Consider the following 20140-nt stretch of genomic DNA (forward strand, 5'->3'; position numbering starts at 1 on the left):
TAAGAAACTCCAATTTTCATACAAAGTTGGAAAACTTTAAAAACCACCTTTAATATATATTTAGTTTTCTAAAATAGACTTCTCGCTGCATAGTTTGTTTAAAATAGATTTTACGCTACGCAGTTTTTCAAAATAGACTTCAGAGTTCATAATACACTTTTTCAGGACGATTTCAGGATTCTTCACTTCAAATCTTCGATTCTCTTCATTCCTCACTTAGTTTTCTTAGATTATTGGCATGTGAATTCTTCAATCTTGGTCTCCTAAAATCCATCCCTTGCCTTGGTGATTCTTGAGCATCAAATCCATGCTTTTAACACCATTTTTCAATCCAAGCACTTAAATTCACCTTGCAATACATACATGAGTAAAATAGAATATTAAGTTGATTTATGTTCATAAAACCAAGATATAAATGGGGAAAATTATGCAATATTTGAGTCTCAACAGTATACAATATTGCAACAAAACACTCAAATCAATATATCAATCAATCAAACAATCACAAATAATTTATTTTAATTTCAATGAATCATGAGACATGTTGGGTTACTCACTTGAGTCTGGTAATGTAGAATCCACAAGGTAATCAAGTTGGTTTGAATTCAAAGATCGTATCTATTATATAAACAATTATTATTCATCTGGCTATATATGTTACACGGTGGGGCCCACCTTTGATATACATCTTAGGTGACCAAACCCTAAATGATCAAATAATTAAAATTATATGTTTATTAAATTTAATTATCAAATTTTAAATTTTCTTTTTAAGATCCTAAAATTGAATGTCAAATAATTAATTGAGGTGGCCCACCTAATGATTAGGTCATCCAGATTCTTAAGGTCTTGGCATATTTTGCTCTACACATTAGATAAATGATATAGATCTAACCACATATACATCGATGTCCCATCTCGACTTTTTACGTTAAGTGATACCAATCAATTATGCAGAAATATAAACTTTCCTTATTAAACATTTATAGATCTAACTAGTGAGGCCCATCCGATGGTCAGATTAATCTGAAATTCAAGGCACTGTTATCTTTTGGTGCTTAGGATCAAATGACCCATTCAGATCTATCTTAACACAATCAGATTCCATCCATTAAATTTATTCCTAAAATATTACTGACCAGATCTGAAATCATAAAGCATTACTTTGTTACAATTTTCTTTACACACCTATACAATGATCGTGTGGATGATCCACACCATCCATTATATAGATCGAGAAGAAATTAACAACATAATAAAAAATTAAAAAGATCTAATGGTTAGAACTCACCTGATCAAGCCCCTCTCATAAGCACATCCTTCCTTATCTTGAATTATGACATTTGATAAAATTTATCATTATTATTCCAAGAATCAATCCCTAAACCTCTTTCTCAACTAAGAATATCTCTACCAACTCAACTGTTGGCTTGTTTTTATTTTTTATTAAAAAATAAAATATTTAAATATTTATTTTAGTTTTTTTTGCACCAAAATTTAGGGTTGTTACACAGTGGGCTCCACAATCAAGGGTCCCACCCACCTCGGTGGATCCGAGTCCCACGTAAGTTAACCTTTTGATGTAGAGCGGGTCGCGGACAGTTTTATGGCCAAGATGGATCAAAAAAGGCCCGGTTGACGACAGAAGTAATCCAGACTATCGGACCTTAGATTGGGCATATCTCGCAATTCGGAATGAGTCATCGGGCGTAGAATATAAGATTTTGGGGTAGAATAAGCTACTTTAGCCACCCAACCCCGCTATGTCAGGTTACGTAAGCCGGATTTGCGAAATACCCCTAGATCGATGATCATTTCCCTATTTTAATTCCATTTTTACTATAATAGTAAGTTTTAGTTTGATTATAAATCTTCATCTGTTGGGCTTTAGGAGTCGCTCCCAACGCGAAAATTGCTTAGAATAATTAGGAGAATAGCTTGGTGAAGCCAAATAGGACACTATTTTTGGCCGAAAACCTTACGCACTAGTATACATCATGATTGTCTATAAATAGTAAGTTTACTATTTATAGTAATTTGCGAATTCTACAAGTTTTAGTTGTAGTTTGCTTCTGATTTCTCTCCCATTGCTTGGTACCCCTATTTAAAGTGCTGCGAACTCGTTTATTTCATTCATCTATCAAATTACGAATTTATTAGAATTTATTTCTATTTTTCTTGCTTTCTTTTCTCGTGGATTTGAGAAGTCTATGTAAGGAATTCAGAGAAGTTCCATGGATTCGGAGTAGTTATCCTTGAGGAAGACAGTGATCAACCTCATCACGTTCATTCCCGCGTCACCTTTCCACATATCACCCCTTTCATGACTTAAACACTAGATATATTGGATGTATTGTTGGCTCTAGGACTAATTGTTAATAACTTAACTAATAATCCAATTGTTATGAACCTAACTACTAATCCAAAAGCCCTAGAACTGATGGAATGGGACCGTACGACACACATATCGAATCATTGCTGCCAATTGATTTTGAGAGTGTGGCCCGCGTAAGAAAGGACCTTCTTGGTCTTTGCCCAGGCCATCTTGTTGATGATGCATGCCTCCACCTTTTGGACGGATTGAATGTTTTTTGTGCACGTTCGCTGTTAGTTCACATAGAATATTTACATATTGAATCCGAATTTTAGGCACAGCCCACATATTGCCAACAGCAACTAGTTACAACTACCTAAAAGAGGTTATGTGTTTGCGTCGCCCATATTTTTTACTAATAGAATAATCAACCGAGTCAATGAAAACTGGACCGATCGACTAAGTTAGGCCCAAGCCCAAACTCAGGTGAGTTTCATGAGAAATCGACTACTCACACAGCCCACTCCAGTAATGACCTGATTCATACAAGAAATTCGCTCATTCTTGTCGTGATCTAACTCACTGGGTGAGTCGGTTCGTGTTTCCAAGCTACCCGGCTTGAAATTTCACCAAGTGACTCTGTTTGAATCGCACCGAGTCAAGTGAGTTCCCAGCGACTCGGTTCAAAACCTCACCGAGTCGAGTTGACTCGTCTAAGTTTCGAGTTGAATTGGCACTAAAGAAATAAAATCTCATTTAAGTACTCTTTATAAAATCTTATCTCATTTAAGTACTCTTTATAAAATCTTCTCTCTCTCTCTCTCTCTCTCTCTCTCTCTCTCTCCATCCATGGCGCCACCCCACGCAGTAAAGCTGCTCGAGCTTTGTCAGGTCTCTGCTGGGCTCGATTCTGTAGCCTCAGCTTCTCTCCCTCTCACCTTCTTCGACACCCTCTTCTTAAAACTGCCTCACATCCAACGCCTAATCTTCTACGAACTACAGCAACCCAACAACACCGCCATCCATTTCCTAAACACTCTTCTTCCAAAGCTCAAACACTCCCTTGCTCTCACCCTCCATCTCTTCTATCCTCTCGCCGGCAAGCTGACCTACACTTCCTTGCTCTCACCCTCCATCTCTTCTATCCTCTCGCCGGCAAGCTGACCTACACTTCCTTGCTCTCACCCTCCATCTCTTCTATCCTCTCGCCGGCAAGCTGACCTACACGTCAGAAACCGGGGAGCCGGAGATCCGCTACATTGACGGCGATTCGATCTCATTAACTGTTGCAGAATCCGATGTGGACTTCCACCGGCTCGTGGAAAACTACCCAAAAGACGTAACGGAATTCCATCCTCTCATCCCTCAGTTAGACCTACCTTCCTTACTATCCCTGCAAGTCACCCTCTTCCCGAATTCCAGCATCTCCATTGGATATAGCGTGGACCACGTCGCAGCTGATGGCTCCACCTTAGCCCACTTCATTAAATCCTGGGCGTCCATCTGTAGATCCGGAGACATCTCCTCCATCACGTCGTTCCCGTTTTACGACAGGACCGTGGTTGGAAACCTCGACTCTTCCAAGCGAAGCTTCTTCCTCAAGCAGGACAAAGTCGCCCAAAGCAAAGATGCGTCTGATATTACGACGCCAGCCACCATGGTTCGAGCCACGTTCGTGCTGAGTCGGGCCCACATCGAGTGGCTCAGGCAACGAGTCGTTGCCCTACGTTCAAAGGCGAGCCAGGAACCGTTTCATTTCTCGACGTTCGTGCTGACGTGCGCACACGTGTGGGCTTGCTTGGTCAAGGTACGAGTGCGCGAGGGTAAAACCGTCCAATTCGTCTTCCCTGTCGACTGCCGGGCTCGGCTGGTCCAACCGATACCCGCTACGTATTTCGGGAACTGTCTCGGCACGGGTTTCGCTGAGGCGGAAAGGAGCGAGTTAGCGAAAGAAGATGGGGTGGGTCCCACGTCGGAAGCGATTGGGAGAGCGATTCGAGAGTTTGAAGCAAGCGGTGTCTTGAAAGATGCGGCGGAGGGCTGGGCTGGGCTTTACAGAGCTTTGACTCGGTTGGGTGACGGAGTCGTTCTTGTTGGCGGGTCTCCAAAATTTCGGGTCTACGAAACGGATTTCGGATGGGGAAAGCCAAGGAAGACAGAGATGGTATCGATTAAGAGAGCGGGAAGCTTTTATATCGGAGATAGCAGGGACGAAGAAGGTGGGGTCGAGGTCGGTTTGGCGCTGCCCGAGGACGAAATGCGTATCTTTGCTACTCTGTTTGAGCAGGGTGTGGAAGCCCCCTCTCGTTACGTTTGGCCCACTTTTTCGTTGGTGATCTGATAGTGGTAAAATAATGAGAGGCCCGCTTTCATCTTTTCAGCTTAATCAGGACAGGACGTTCATCGCCTAACACCTCACACTTGGGAGGTCGAGAGGTAGATCTTATCCACCCATCTTGTTGTTCTCAAACGGATGATCCTAGCCATCAGTTTCTACTTTTGGATTGCTTTCCTCTTGTAGCTTACACGCGTAGGATGTGAGGGTTTATTTGGGTATAATTGGTGAGGATCCATTGCACGAACGGTCCTGATCACCTTATTTCCTGCACATGTGGGTTATTCGGCTACCCAGGATCCTTCCCGGTCGGACATAGGGCTTGGTGGTCTGATATGCCTGGTTCGTAAAGGGAGATCCACCGAGGTGGGTGGGACACCTGACTGCATGTATGTGCCTTAAATCCACACCGTCCAACCATTTTGAAACCTCATTTTAGAGTAATATCCCAAAAATGAAGCTGACTTAAACCTTAAGTGGAACACACCACATGAAACAGTTGTGATTGAATCCCCACCATTAAAAACTTCATAGATTTCACCAGAATGTTTATTTTCCATCCAACCTGTTGATAAGGTCACAAATACCTAGGCAGAGGGACCACACAAATATCATCTCGATCCAAAGCTTTTGTGGCCCACAAAATGTTTTTAATGGTCAATCCCCATGGTTTCTTTTTCAATGGTTCATATGGGATTTGGAACTGTTTCATTTTTTGGATCATGCCTTAAATGAGTTTTCAATACGGATGAACGGTGTGGATACAATCACAAAGGGGCGGGGACAGGCGCGGTTTGGCTAGTGATGCTGCCACCAGACAGGTGGCTAGTGGTCTGTGCTACTACGTGGACCCTGTAAGTTAGGTGATGCCCACTCTTGATGTTTGTGGGAAATCCATCTGCACATTCATTCCTTTTTCAGATTACATGGCGTCAGGGACTCAAATATGAGGCAGATCCAAAACTTAAGTAAACTGTAAGGGTGAAAATTTGTGGGCCACAAATTTTGGATCGGGATAATATTTTTGTGTTTTCAGTTCATCCTAAGTAAGAATGGCAATGTCCGCATGATGACATATAAATGTCATAATATATCGTGGGAGTTTTCAACCATGAGTATTTTCTTAGCAACTTCTTTCTTGTGGCCTTCTTGAGTTTTATATTCGCCTTGTATTTGAGCCAAGGGTCCGAATATGATATTTAAAAAATGGATGCAGATTTGCTACAAATATTATGGTGGGCCCTACGTAAATTTCCATCACATAAAGTTCTATGAACCTTTCCCATAATTGACTACTTCAGGTCAAGTCTTTGTGAACCCACTGTGATGTATGTGTTTCATTCACTTCAGCCATTAATTTTTGCATATCATTTTAGGACAGATCATGAAAATAAGGTAAATCAAAATCTCAAGTGAACGACATCACAACAAATAGTGTTAATTAAACGCCCATCATTAAAAACCTCTTAAGGGCTATGAAATTTTTGGATGAATCTGGTATTTGCTTTCTTCGTTCATCTAGTTTTATATGACCTAATTAATAGGTTGGATGTCAAATAAACATTACAATGGGCCCTAAGAGTTTTTTAATGGCGTACATTCAATCATTACTGTTTTCTTGTGATGTGGTCTACTCAATATTTAGATGTCTCATTTTTCGAATAAAACTTTAAAATAATTTAGAAAATTGAATGGACGACATGGATAGAACATATACATTATGGTGGGGCCCATAGAGGACCGACCAGTAGCCCCATGGCCGATGTTAGCATCGGTGGCCAATCCATGCCCCAATTAGACCTTTTTTTAATTTTTTTTGGTTAACACACATGCACACGCACCACCACACACTCATGCCGTAGTGGGATTTCACCACCCATGGGTACTCAAACCCTTGAGCAGGTGTTGAAACTCCTTAGTGTCTACCAATGGAGCAAGACTAAGGGCCCGCCCCACTTGGACCTAGCTAGAGAAAGATGGAGGGCTCTATGGGGCCCACTGTGATGTATGCATTTTATACGAGCTATCTATTCATTTTGACAAATCATCTCAGCTAATGAGCCCAAAAATAAGGTAGATCAAATGCTTAAGTGGACCACACCACAAGAAATAGTGAGGTATTGAATGCCTAAATTTGAAATTTTCTTGGGAGCAGTAGAGCTAATGGATCAAGCTGATATTTATGCTTCCCTCCATTCAGGTCTATTTAACCGTGTGAATAGAGTGGATGGTTAATAAACATCACAGTGGACACTAGAAAGGTTTCAACACTAGGAGCTGTTATCACTACCGCTTCCTGTGGTGTGGTCCACTCAGCCTTCAATCTGCCTTCTTTTTTGGCTCATGCATTAAAATAATCTTACAGAATGGATGGGCGACTTGGTCGAAACACGTGTATTACGATGGGTCCTCTAAGGGTAGTACCCAATCCACGCCTTTGATAAAGGTAGAGGCCGTTGCTAGGCAATTCAGACCGTTCATCTGATGGACCCAACCATGGATCTTCAAATTAGAAGATGCACAATCTTTAGTTCGGATATACCATGCGCAGGAACTTCCTGCGAAAGGTCATTCCGGTTTATTCAGACCGTTCTATCCCATTTGCTCATAGTTCGGATAATGATGATGATCCATTCCGGTTTCTTTGAAACCTGATTCCCCGTGACATTTTACCGAGTCATTCTATTGGCTACCACTTGATTTTGACAGTGTGGTCCGCCGTAAGTATGATTTTATTGTGAGGCCGATTTCCTGGTAAAGACTTTTGCGGAGCCCACCTTTTTGTTCGTGAGAAACCTACTCCGTTCATCCGTATTGTGAGCTAATTTTACAACATTCAACTAAAAATGAGGTGGATCCAAAACTCAAGCGAGCCACACCAGAGGAAACAGTGGGGATTCAGTAAGAATTGTTGAAATATCCTTATAACCGTAAAAGCTTTGTTTCAGGCTTCCTTCTTCTTCTTCTTCTTCTTCTTCTTTTTTTTTTTTTTTTTTTTTTTTTTTTTAAGTATTTTCACTTCATCCCAATGGTAATGACCTCATAGATGGTTTGGATGGCATATAAATATAAAGCGGAGCCCAAGAAGGTTTTAACGGTAGATATTTTTTTCCCCAATTTTTCCTCTCATGTGACCCACTTGAGTATTAGATCCACCTTATTTTTGGTGTCTTATCTTAAAATGAGCTCGCAAAATGGATGAACAAGGTAGATTTCCCACAAATATAGAGGTGGACCCTATCCACCATCCTTGCCAAGGAACTTCATCCAAACCGCGTACACTTTATCTTGGGAAACGAATTGGCTACTCTCCTGCAACCAGCCCGGTGGCTGGTGGTCGGTGCTATGTGGCGCAACCATGATGTATGTATTTCATTCATTCCGTGCATCCATTTTTACAGATAATTTTAGGATTTAATCCTAAAAATGAGAGGGATATAAATATCAAGTGAACCACACCACATGAAAACAATAGTGATTGGATATCCTTGGTTAAAATCCTCCTAAGGCTCACTGTACTGTTTATTTGATATCCAATCTATTGATTAGGCCATACAAAACAAGATGAAGGGAAAAATAAATAAAGATCAAGTTGATCGAAAACTTTTATAGCCCCAGAAAAGATTTTAATGGTCGACGTTCATTCAACATTGTTTCCTTTAATGTGGTCCACTTGAGACCGGGAAACATCTCATTTTTGGTCTTATACCATGAAATGATCTACAAAAATAGATGGACAGCATGGCTGAAACACATACATTATGGTGGGGCCTACAGAGCACCCACTACCAGCCATTGGCTGGGGGCAGGGGGAGTAGCTAATCCGTTTCCGTCATCTGCCCCGACCTCATGAACATCAGTCTTCCACTTTTTCGACATTCTGTCCTAGAAAATGACATTGCCGGCCATGTCTTTACCTTAAATATTAAAATATTTACTGAAGTAGTCTTGAGCATGGGACATTTTAGTCTCTCAAAATTTTAAAGAGGCCATCAAAGTATAAAATAAAAGGGATCTTGACAAAAAAAAAAAAAAGTATCATGGTATTCCGAAATACCCAAATATTAAGTATGATTAAATAAATATCCGGCTTAATCACTCGGCACCTCTTAAGAAAAAGTTGGGATGAAATTACCCCTTGCTGCCTTCTGCGTGGAGCCAGCATGAGAAATCCACATTGTTCCGTGCGCTTATTATGGTGTTCGTGAGAAATCCACATTGTTCGTATGTTTACTCAAATCATTTTATGACATGAGCCCAAAATGGAGGTAAATCCAAAGCTCAAGTGGGCCACATCGAAAAAATAGTAGAGATCATATGCCCACGTTTGAAACATTCATCGGGCCGCGGAAGCTTTGGATCAAGCTAATAATTTTATTTTTTCAGTCCATCCCCATGATACGGCGTTTATGAGCATTTGGGCCACTTTATGAACAGTTTAGATTGCATATAAGCATCACAGTGGATCTAGAAAAGTTTAAATGGTAAGCAAGTCCTTTCCACTATTTTCCATCGTGTGATCCACCTGAGTTTTAGATCTGTCCAATTTTTTATCTCATGTCTTTGACATGATCTTCCAAAATAAATGAATGGAGTAGATTTCCCACAAACATCATAGTGGGCCCAACATAACTTACGGTAGTAGGAACTGCCTCCAAAAAGCTTCCCTCAGAATCCACATCAATGTAACGTGACGTGAGGTAGATGGGGTAACTGGACCTGTCTAGAGATGGATGGTTTTATGGAGGCCATTGTAAGACTTGTACCCTAGACCGTACCATTCTGTTAGTTCCCGCGGTCCTCCCGGTCGAATTCCGGCAACCCTCGACCAGTATTCGACGTTTGCACGCGATCCTAAGCCGAATCCTGCATACCGAAGTTGACTCGACCCAAAACTTACACCCTAGCGACCACACTATCGCCACAGTTCTAACGCCACGACTCGCGCACCGATCCGATACCCAAGCTAGAAGATATGGGCCCGCGTTCATTTCGAGGAAAACGCCGCGCATGCGAATTTCGAGAGAATCTCTACGACCTATCCCATTAATCAATCAATCAATCAATCAAGTATACACCATACCACAAGTACAAGCAACCCATCCCTTCCCATTCCCAAAGTCAAGTCTCTCTCTCTCTCTCCACCCATCCCTTTCTAACAACTCCATCACTCCACCCATCACCCATCACTCCAACTCTTTTCATCACATCACTTCCCTCTCTCTCTCTATCATTCTCTCTCTTCACTCCCAAGCAACAAAAAATATCTCACGTCCAAGCCTCCCCAAGCTCTCCCAAAACAATAAGTGTGGCCCACTTTCCTACCCTCTCATCTCCCATCTCAACCATTCATTCCCCATCAACCTCCATTAAAATAGAAGGCAAGAAGCATACAAGTCCAAGGAGATAAGGAAGAAGGCCGATAGGTGGGTGATCTACCGTCGATTTGCATTTGAGGGCCCACTTATAGGTGGGACCCATTATGACGTATGTGTTGTAATCATGAGGGGCCCATAGTGGCGGGGTCCCTCCATCATCGTCTCTCTCTCTCTCTCTCTCTCTCTCATTTTCTTGTGGTGATGTTGAAGCTGCGTGGCCCACCCGAATGGACCCCTCCTTGATCTTATACGTTGTATCCGCACCGTCCAATCCATGGACGGTGGGAGAGGATTGGATGGTGTACCTCACGTCAACTAATCAGCTGCTATATTGACGTGAGTAAGAGCTGTGGGTCCCACCATTCTTATAGCTAGTGTATTGACGCCACCAAGCTAGTATATGTGGGCCCCACCATATAATGTATGTGTTACATCAAAACCGTCCATCTGTTTATTCAGTCGTCCAGTTGTCTGGACGTGCTCTTGGGACCCACCATGATGACAGCGTCCCACGTGCCATGTGAGGCCCTACCCTGATGTATGCATCCTGATGTCCATTCAGGTGGGGCCTACCATCTGGCCGTCCGTCCAGCGTCTCTAGACACTAGGCACTGACGCTCCACTCTCCCACACACACACACACTTATATATATATATATATATATATATATATATATAAAAGTGTGTGTGTGTGTGATATATTATTATATAATATAATATATTATATTAATTAATGATATGGTGGGCCACCCTCCCACGTGGGACCCACCTGTAACTTAGGTAATCTGCACCATCCAGATGGATCTGGACGGTGGGCAGACACTTCCTCTTTGTATATATAATATATTATATTATATTTTAACTATTTAATATACAGTATTATAATATATATATATATATATATATATATATATAATATTCACTAAATGCTATGGTGGGCCACTCCCATGTGGGACCCACCTTTAAACATATGAAGATTAGCACCGTCCAGGAGGGTCTGGATGGTGCCATAGGGCCTAACATATGTGTTTTATCCATACCGTCCACACCAAAGGATGATGGGACCCCACACGTGGGACTGCTGCACGTGCAACAGCAAGGACGTGGGGCCCTCTGATGCCCATGCAACGTCCAGACCGTCCATTCATTGGACATGCATGTGGACCCCACCCCTGATGTATATGATCCAGCCAACCGTCCATTCATCTGGCGAGCTTGTCTTAAGACTTGGGACTGAAAATAAGGCAGATCTAGTATCATGTGGACCACACTGTAGAAAACAGTGAGATTGAACCTCTACCATTACACCCCTTTGGGTTACAGAAGTTTTGGACCAATGTGATATTTGTTTTTCCTCACTGTTCAGGCCTTTGTGACCTTATAATCAGACTGGATGGGAAATAAATGCTATGGTGGGCCCTCTAAATTTTTAACCGAGGGAATCATTATCACCACTGCCATTTGTGGTATGGTCCAGATGATCCTTTGGATATGATTCATTTTTTTATGCTCTATAATGATCTCTAACTATGGATGAACGGCTTATTTGATTCGGCTCATTTGATCGGCCCATTCAACTCGGCCCATTCGACTTGGCCCATTTGAATCGACCCATTTGATTCGGCACATTTGAATCGGCCCATTCGACTTGGCTTATTTGATTTGGCCCATTTGACTCGGCCCATTTGATCAACCCATTCAACTCGGCCCATTCGACTTGGCCTATTTCATTCGGCTCATTTGACTCGGCCCATTTGATCAGTCCATTCGACTCAGCCCATTTGATACAGCCCGATGTTATATATATTGGCCCATGAGTGAGGCTCAATGTGATGCATATATGCCCCATAAGCGAGGCCCATGATGATGTATATTAGACCCTTGTATAAGACTGTGGGCCCATTTACAATTTGGCGCCATGAGCGTCATTCCTTGGGAGCAATGTTGGTTAAAGGTCCACATTGATGGGCAATGATGGTTGAACGTCCACATTGTGACCTTCCCTTAGGCTTTGTTAGGATCATTCTCATCATTCTCTAGTGGGTTAACTCAAACGCTTGGGCCCCATTGATTTTAATTGATCCATCATCGGTCGTCCATCTATGGACCCCGCCTTACGTCGAGCTTGATTATCGATGCCGATTATCGGTGCAGATTGCTGATACCGACTACCGTTGCCGATTATGAGTTTGTGACAGCATAGCATCATGATACATGCCCATACTCATCGTCTGTATGTTTGTTATGAGATGTGATTGGGCATTACATATGTCATAGTGCAAGTGATTTTTGGGACTCCCTGATAGGCAGAGTTACCCCACATGAGCGCACGGCATGAGCAGGATTGATGCATGATTAGACTGCGTGACTCATGCACATTTGCATTTGTGTGATTGTGATAATTGTGTGCCCTAGCGACATCAGGGATGTAGCATCCACAGACACATCGTGAGTGGCCGTATTAGATACCGAAAATACTATTTCTAGCATTGGGGCGTCATAGATGTCACTGGGTGAAAATTCCTAAACTCGATATACTAGAGGATAACTCCAATGTCGAGACCAAGTGGATGCTTGAGCACGCGAGGGCCGTATACCAGTAGGTTACGTCTCCCATTGTGTCATAGTCTGTTGGAAATGGGTGTGACCTTACCTGCCTGAGTGAGGGGGCAATTTCTAGGTTGAGTTTGACCAGCTTGAGGAATAGGTCCGCTATCGACGAGTCGGGCCCAATATCGGCAGGCGAATAGTGAGGTCTCTTCTACTCACCTAGTTATGCGCTCGGATAGGGGCGGCAAGCTGGCGTAGAGTGTACTAAACCCCGGTGATTATCCAGAATAAGAACTATGCTGATATTTGATGCTCTAGCGATGAGCTACATTGACATATGGATTTGGATGAGGACTGGTATGCTTAAGTTACATCTTACATCGCATGGCCTTGGTATGACCGACATCATTCACTCTTTGCATCGCATGGTCTTCATATGTCCGATAGCACTCATGCCTTGCATCACATAGCCTTGGTACGACTGATGACATTCATGAATTTACCGGCATTTTCACATTACTCTAATATTGCAAACTTGCATTTCTACTATATGCACACACTTTCACCACCCTCTAAGCTTTCTATAAGCTTATACACGACCGTTGCGTGCAGGTAACGCTAGGCAGTAACAGTTCAGGAGTAGGAGCGTGCTGCAAAGCTTTTAAAGTTTTGACTTTATTATCTTGTATTTCCCTTCTTACGCATTGTACTTTAAAGTTTTTTATCATACTGAATTTTGTGATGGTATTCTTGTGGTTATTGTTTGTGGGTTATGCTTATGGTTATACTCATTACAAATCAAATTGATGTTGAAAATCCTCCTTATAGGATCCCAGGATCGGAACTTGGTAAATGGGTGCCGGGAGTCGGGAATGGGGTTCTACGGAGGCTATCAGCGCCGGATTTGACAATCGGGAATTTTATGAACCCGGTTTCTGAGTTTGGGATGTGACATTCATTGTGATGTATATATTTTATCAACGTTGTACATCCATTTTGAAAGATTATTTTAGGGCATGAGACCAAAAATGATGGATATCAAAAGCTTATGTGGACAACACCATTGAATGTAATGAGATTGAAAACCTACCAATGAAAACATTTTGGGAGCTATAGAATTTTTGGATGTAACTCATTTTTTATCTCACGATGTTAAATTAAATTCTAAATTCAATGGACGAAGTGGATTCGACACATAACTCACGGTAGTAGCACATGACAATCTCTTCCCTTACCACGTTACAATCTTGACTCTTACCACGTTACAATTACAACCTAAACCCTTATAACATAACAACCTCGACCGTTAACACATTACAACCACAACATCGACCCACAATCTTTACCCAGGACCTTGACCCTTACCACATTACAATCATCGACCCTTATAACATGACAAGCTCAATCTCTAGCACATAACAATATGCACCCTTCACATGACAGCCTCGACCATTATCACATAACAACCTCAACCTTTACCACATTACAACCACGACCCTTACCCATATAACACAACAACCTTGACCCTTAACACATTACAACCATAACTTTGATCCTTATAACATGACGACCTTGACCCTTACCACATTACAACCTCGACCTCAATCCTTACAATATGACAACTCAACTCTTAGCACATGACAACCTTGACCCTTACCATATGACAACCTCAACCCCGACCCTTACCACATTACAACAACGATCCTTAACACATTACAACCACGACTTTGACCCTTATAACATAACGACCTCAATCCTTAACACATGACAATATCCACCTTTCACGTGACAACCTCGACCCTTAACACATGACGACCACAACTCAAACTCTTAACACATGACAACCACTACTCAGAACCTTAACACATGACAACCTTAACCCTTAATTAATACATGACAACCACAACCCAAACCCTTAACACACAAGCTCAACCCTTAGAAAATGATATATATTCATTGTCTTTCAAGGTAATGCATTACAAAATTCAAAATTTATCTCATTCATTGTCTGCCACATGATAACCATAACCATCCTTATATACCTCAAATTCTTTTTAACGATCACTTCTCCCCATGACAATAATAATCACCGCCATCACTCTCTATCCACAACCAAAAGTAGCTTCCATCTACAAGAAAATATTATTCTAAAAAAATAAAACTTTCACATATCAGTGGCTTGCCGATATGCTAGAGAAGTTGATGGTAGTGAATGTACACTGAAAAATGCTATCCAAAGAAGTTGTAGTGGGTCATTGAAAAATATTTTTGAAAAGGAATAAGAAGTCCTAAGAAAACTGTAAAGTAAGAAGAAAAATAAGCTCTATACAAATGAAGTTCTAAGGATAAAGGCAATTTAGTTCTTAAAAAAAAAAAAAAAAAACTTTTAGATGATTACTTTCAGAATATTTGAAACTACCCATCCATTTAGAGATTTTTACTATTCTTCAATGCTAGTACGATCAAAATTTTAAAATAAAATAAAAATGAAAAGGGAGGCTTTCTCTTTCCTTAAATAAATAAATTTAAAAAAAAAAAAAAAGGCTTTTCCCATATGCCCGCTGCCTTTTTGGCTATGAACCAAAAGCTTCTCACTTCTAAACTATTTATGAGAACCCGATCATAGTTTTTACTGTTAGAAAATAAACCGCTCTTAGTTTACTGTAAGAATGAATTTATATGTTTTCATATTGAAGGAATTGCCCTCACCTTACCACACTTTGCTATCTCTCCGAGCTACCTTGGATTCATGGGCGTGCCACCTTATCCTCCAACTGCACGTAGGGCACACCTTGTTATTTGTGAAAAAAAAAAAAAAAAAAATCATCCTGCCCATCTGTTTTACCAACTCATTTTGGTGTACGAGCCTAAAAATCTGCTGGACCCAAAGTGTAAAATGAGACATATAATTGCCCCAATATTCTTCAACGGTGGACGTTCAATTTCCACTTTTCCTGTCACTTGGGCCACTGGAGCTTGGTATTGGCATCATTTTTTGGTCCATGGCATAAAATAAGCTGTAAAAACAGATGAATGAGGTGGATTTGCCGCAAACATCCTGTGGCTGAATGAGTGTTTTAACAGTGAGAGTGTTTTAACAGTGAGCTTTTAATCCCACTGTTTCATGTTTGTGTGAAATACTTGAGCTCTTGAAGAATCTCTCTCTTTTTGTCTCATGCCTTAAAATAGGTGGCGGAATAGATGGACAGAATGGACAGTAAAAAAACATGGCTCCCACTTTGGTCGAATAACTTCTGTACTTAATCGGCCATGTGGCTCACTTGAGCTTGGTATCAGCCTCATGTTTAGGCACAAGCCCTAAAATGAGCTCATGTGTACCGCACCTATCTTCATGCAGAGACACGTTCATGTGGACCCCACCTATTCTCCTGCGTCTGCAATCTATGGGCATCTCTGATTCGGCTCAAATGGGGACAAAAAGGGGCAGTGCTGTCATTTTGCAAAGGTAAAACGGATGCGAATTTCCTGCTAAAAGCCTTTAGCAAGAAGTTCCTGCCGCTGGGATGCTATGTGGCCCCACCATGATGTTTCTAAAAAATTCCACCCCATTTCATCCATTTTTTTTTTTCACATCGTTTTAGGAGAAGAGACCAAAAATCAAGTGGAAACGAAACTCAAAGCGGCCATACGAGAAGGAAAATTGGTGAAAGAGTCTTACACCGTTGAAACTTTCCTGGGCTCGATCTTGGTATTTATATGCCATCCAAACTGTTTATAAGTTCATTCCCACGGAGATGAAGTGAAAACACAAAAATATTAGCCTTATACTAAACTTTTGTGGTCATACAAATGTTTAAAAGGTGGTCACTGAATCTCTATTGTTTCCTCTCGTGCAGCCCACTTGAGTTTTGGATCCAACTGATTTTTGATATAATATCCTAAAATGATATGAAAAAATAGATGGACAAGATGTATTTTTCAGAAACATCATGGTGGGCCCCAGGTAGCATCATAATGCAGGAACTTAAACTTTCCCAATCCATCATTTATGTTCACCAAATTCTGTTGATAACATAATCCATAGAAGAATGATTTAAAAATCAGAATTATCCCATTTTTCATTTTAACTGAATGAATATATGACCATTGACTCTTTTTTTTTTTTCTTTTCCTACCGCCGTTTGAGGGCCACCAATAAGATGGCTAACATTCCCTAATAGATATGCCTTTCTAAATCTATGTTGTCCATTCCAGGGATCTGATCGATGCAGCACAACCTTTACTGGGGAGAGTCTGTGATCTTTAGGATCTAGCTTTTCATCTCCTATGGTATGAAGCCCCAGAACACTACGCGCACAAAAATGCCAGAAGGGTACTCCTGCCCAGCAACTCAGGCCTTTAGGTAGCATTAAAGATGTCCGAGCTAACATAGGCCCAGCTTTTCTCCAGCCTAGTTTACACTGGAAGGAGGCTGGAGCTGAAGGCTCGTGGGCTAGGCATGAGCATGAGTTCCAGGCCTGCTAGCTAATCGGGTTTTCCCTTGATTAGGGATTGGCAGGCCTGGCAACATATGGAGAAGTAGCGAATCACAGGTGAAGGAGATGATGCAATGGAAGATGCAGGGACCCAGGGGATAACACTGTCTTATTAAGCCTACACAAGAACGAGGCCAACAACAACCATACAAAGCAAAAGAATCCATCAGGGCCCAGAACCTCAGAAACACCTGCATAAGTTCAAAACAGTCCACCAATAAACCCCAAGCAACTCCAGGACTCCACAAACATCAACCAGGCCCAAGATCAACACATACCAGAGAGGAAGCTTTTAGAAGGGTGGAGAAGGAGAGCTGGGTCATCACTACCTGCAAAGAGCTGATATTTTAGCATAGTATCTGGGAGAGAGGAGATGTGAGATTTTTGAATGAGATATTCTCATGCAATTGCAGAAGGGTAGGACCTGTTATTTGGAAAGTAGACAATTTTATAGTATGAAATCAAGCTGATCTAGTCAAGAGAAATTGATCATGTGATCCACATTCTAAATATACATATGGCCCACCTTATCATGAGATCAGACTGAGTTTTAAGACAAGACATTGCAAAGTGGGGATCACCTCATGAGCGGTTCTGATCACACGCACCTCTTAGCATTTGCTTCTACTAATGAAAACAAGGAGTATCATACAAATACATACAGAGAAGGGTGTCTGTGTATCTACAGCGCTACCATGTGAGGCTTTGTTCCCACCGTAAGATGGCTCATGTGCGATCGATCTGGACTGTTCATTCGAAGTGCACACTGCGAACGGCCGCAGATTGCCTACTGATGCTGATGGTAGCAAGTTGCCTACTGGATGGTGATCTGTGGAGCCCCACCATGATGTAGGTGTTTTATCCACGCCATCTATCTATTTTTCCATATCATTTTAGTGCATGAGCCAAAGAATGAGATAGATTCAAATCTCAGTTGGACCACACCATATGAAAATAGTTGTGATTGAACGCCCACCATTAAAAACTTCCTGAGGCTCACTGTAATGTTTATTTTCCATCCAACCTGTTGATTAGGTCACATAGACCTGGATGAAGGGAAATCACAAATATCAGCTTCATCCAAAGATTTTGTGGCCCCCAAGAAGTTTTAATCGTGGGCGTTTAATCAACCACTGTTTCCTGTGGTATAGTGCGCATGAGATTTAGATCTACCTCATTTTTGGGCTTATGTCCTAAGATGATGGGGAAAAAAAGGATAGACAGTGTAGATAAAAACATACATCATAGAGCACCGCCTGGCAGAGTAGCCTTCAATTCCTAGAGGTGCCCCAAGCACGACTTTCCCTCCTGTCTCTGCAGACGTCTATAGAACCGCACAGCAAAAACTGGTCTCATGTAAGCGAAGAATATTTAGGTTTGACCCTTCATCCCCTTCTCTAATCTAATATGACTATCAAATGTGTCGGCTCATGTTGGGCCATAGTCCAAAAATCTGTCAGCCACATCCATTATTTGGATGGGCCACATCAAGAGAAACAGTTAGGAGACAAAGGTGCACTGTTGATTTTTATTTTTTTTAGTGGGCCTAAATTCATGTGAACCATTAAATTTCACACAAAAAATTAGTCTTGAACCCTAAAAATCAAGCCTATCCTTGATTCAGGTGGGCCACACCAAGAAAACATTTCAGAGGGTTAACCAATTGTTTCAAATTATATGCCCCACCTGAATAAGGGATTAGGCTGATGTTTAAGCTTTATGTCTAATATTAGATCAGGCACCTAATGTTCCGAGTGTATTTAAAAAATACATGATGGTAAACTGCCTTACCTCTGGAGAGGGATTCTCCATATTTAAAAAATATGGGCATTCTCCGGGAGGGTGGTGGACCAAAGATTCTTCCACTTATAGAGCCTCTTACATCTGGAGAGGGAATCTTCGTACCAAAAAAGCTGTTGTTGAGAATATTGGATTTGTCCTAGGGAACAAGTCGGCAAATCGATTCTGGGAAGACCTTGGCTGGGGGAGACAACATTAAAGGACAGATTCCCGACTATCTACAACTTGGCTGTACAAAAAAACAGTCCCATCGCCTCCCTTTATTCTATGTCCAAAACGGGATTAGTATGGGACATCTCGTGCAGCAAAAATCTCCAAGAGTGGGAGGTCAGCGACTATGTTCAACTTATAGAATGTCTCTCAAGGGTGATCCCGACTCAGTCCAACCCTGACAGAATCATATGGCTGAAGGACAAATCCTCCCACTTTTGGGTTAAATCTCTCTATGCAGTCATCGCCCCCTTCCCTCCACAGACACTTCGGCCACTCCTTTCATATGGAGATATTCTTCCCCCCCCCCCCCCCCCCCCCCCCCAAATTCATTTGTTTTGGATGGTTGGCGGCAAAGAATCGGATCTTAACGATCGATAATCTGAAAAAGAGAGGAATGCAGCTCGTCAACATTTGCCTACGTTGTATGGCCGACGAGGAATCAGTTGACCACCTTCTGGTCCACTGTCCTTTTATCTCATAGGTCTGTTTCGATTTCTTTAAGAGTTTTAATATCAGCGGGTATACCCCGGCCACCGCTTCTTCCATGCTCGCTTATTGGCACGGATTCAAGATGGGCAAAATCAGATCACGGGTGTAGAGAATGTCTATCCTCGCCATCTGGTGGGTAGTCTGGAAGGAGATCTGTGGGCTCTAAGGCTATAGAATGGGCAGTTGCTGTTCCGTGTCTTAAAGATTTTAATTTCCTGTTTCTTGGCTTGTAGCCTTGGCTCTGCTACCTCAGCAGTCCCTTTTTTTTTTTTTTTTGTACCCCTCCGCTTTTTTAATATATTCTAGTTGCTTTGAATTTAAAAAAAAAAAAAAAAAAAAAAAAAAAACCTGCCTTAGGCAACAGATTTTACTAAATAGAGGGGTGTACTGGCACTGGACCCCAAAGTGATGCCTTCTTGAAAATCCACTCTGTACACCAGGCATGTCATAACATCTTAGGCTCAAGGCTAAAAAATCAGCCCCGTCTGTTGTTCAAGTGGACCATACCATTGAAAACAGTGTACAAGTTCATACCCACCTTCCAAACTATTTCCCTTGGTGTGGC

The 20140-nt window shown here is 41.7% G+C and overlaps 1 protein-coding gene across 1 annotated transcript; it reads left to right on the forward strand.

The window, feature by feature from the left end:
- The first annotated feature begins 3125 nt into the window (after positions 1-3125).
- On the forward strand, positions 3126-4825 carry LOC131238021 (phenolic glucoside malonyltransferase 1-like). The gene is made up of 2 exons (XM_058236149.1): positions 3126-3431; positions 3475-4825. The coding sequence occupies exons 1-2, from the start codon at positions 3164-3166 to the stop codon at positions 4653-4655; spliced, it is 1449 nt and encodes a 482-aa protein (XP_058092132.1). The 5' UTR covers positions 3126-3163; the 3' UTR covers positions 4656-4825.
- The last annotated feature ends 15315 nt before the right edge of the window (positions 4826-20140 follow it).

This window comes from Magnolia sinica, chromosome 2 (assembly GCF_029962835.1).
Source record: "Magnolia sinica isolate HGM2019 chromosome 2, MsV1, whole genome shotgun sequence".
Taxonomy (NCBI): Eukaryota; Viridiplantae; Streptophyta; class Magnoliopsida; order Magnoliales; family Magnoliaceae; genus Magnolia; species Magnolia sinica.

What these genes read in the sequence shown, in the direction of transcription:
- LOC131238021 (XM_058236149.1), top strand. Translation starts at nt 3,164, where the DNA reads ATGGCGCCACCCCACGCAGTAAAGCTGCTCGAGCTTTGTCAGGTCTCT. An exon ending in CGGCAAGCTGACCTACACTT is followed by an intron (nt 3,432 to 3,474) that starts CCTTGCTCTCAC and finishes CTCGCCGGCAAG; the next exon opens with CTGACCTACACTTCCTTGCT.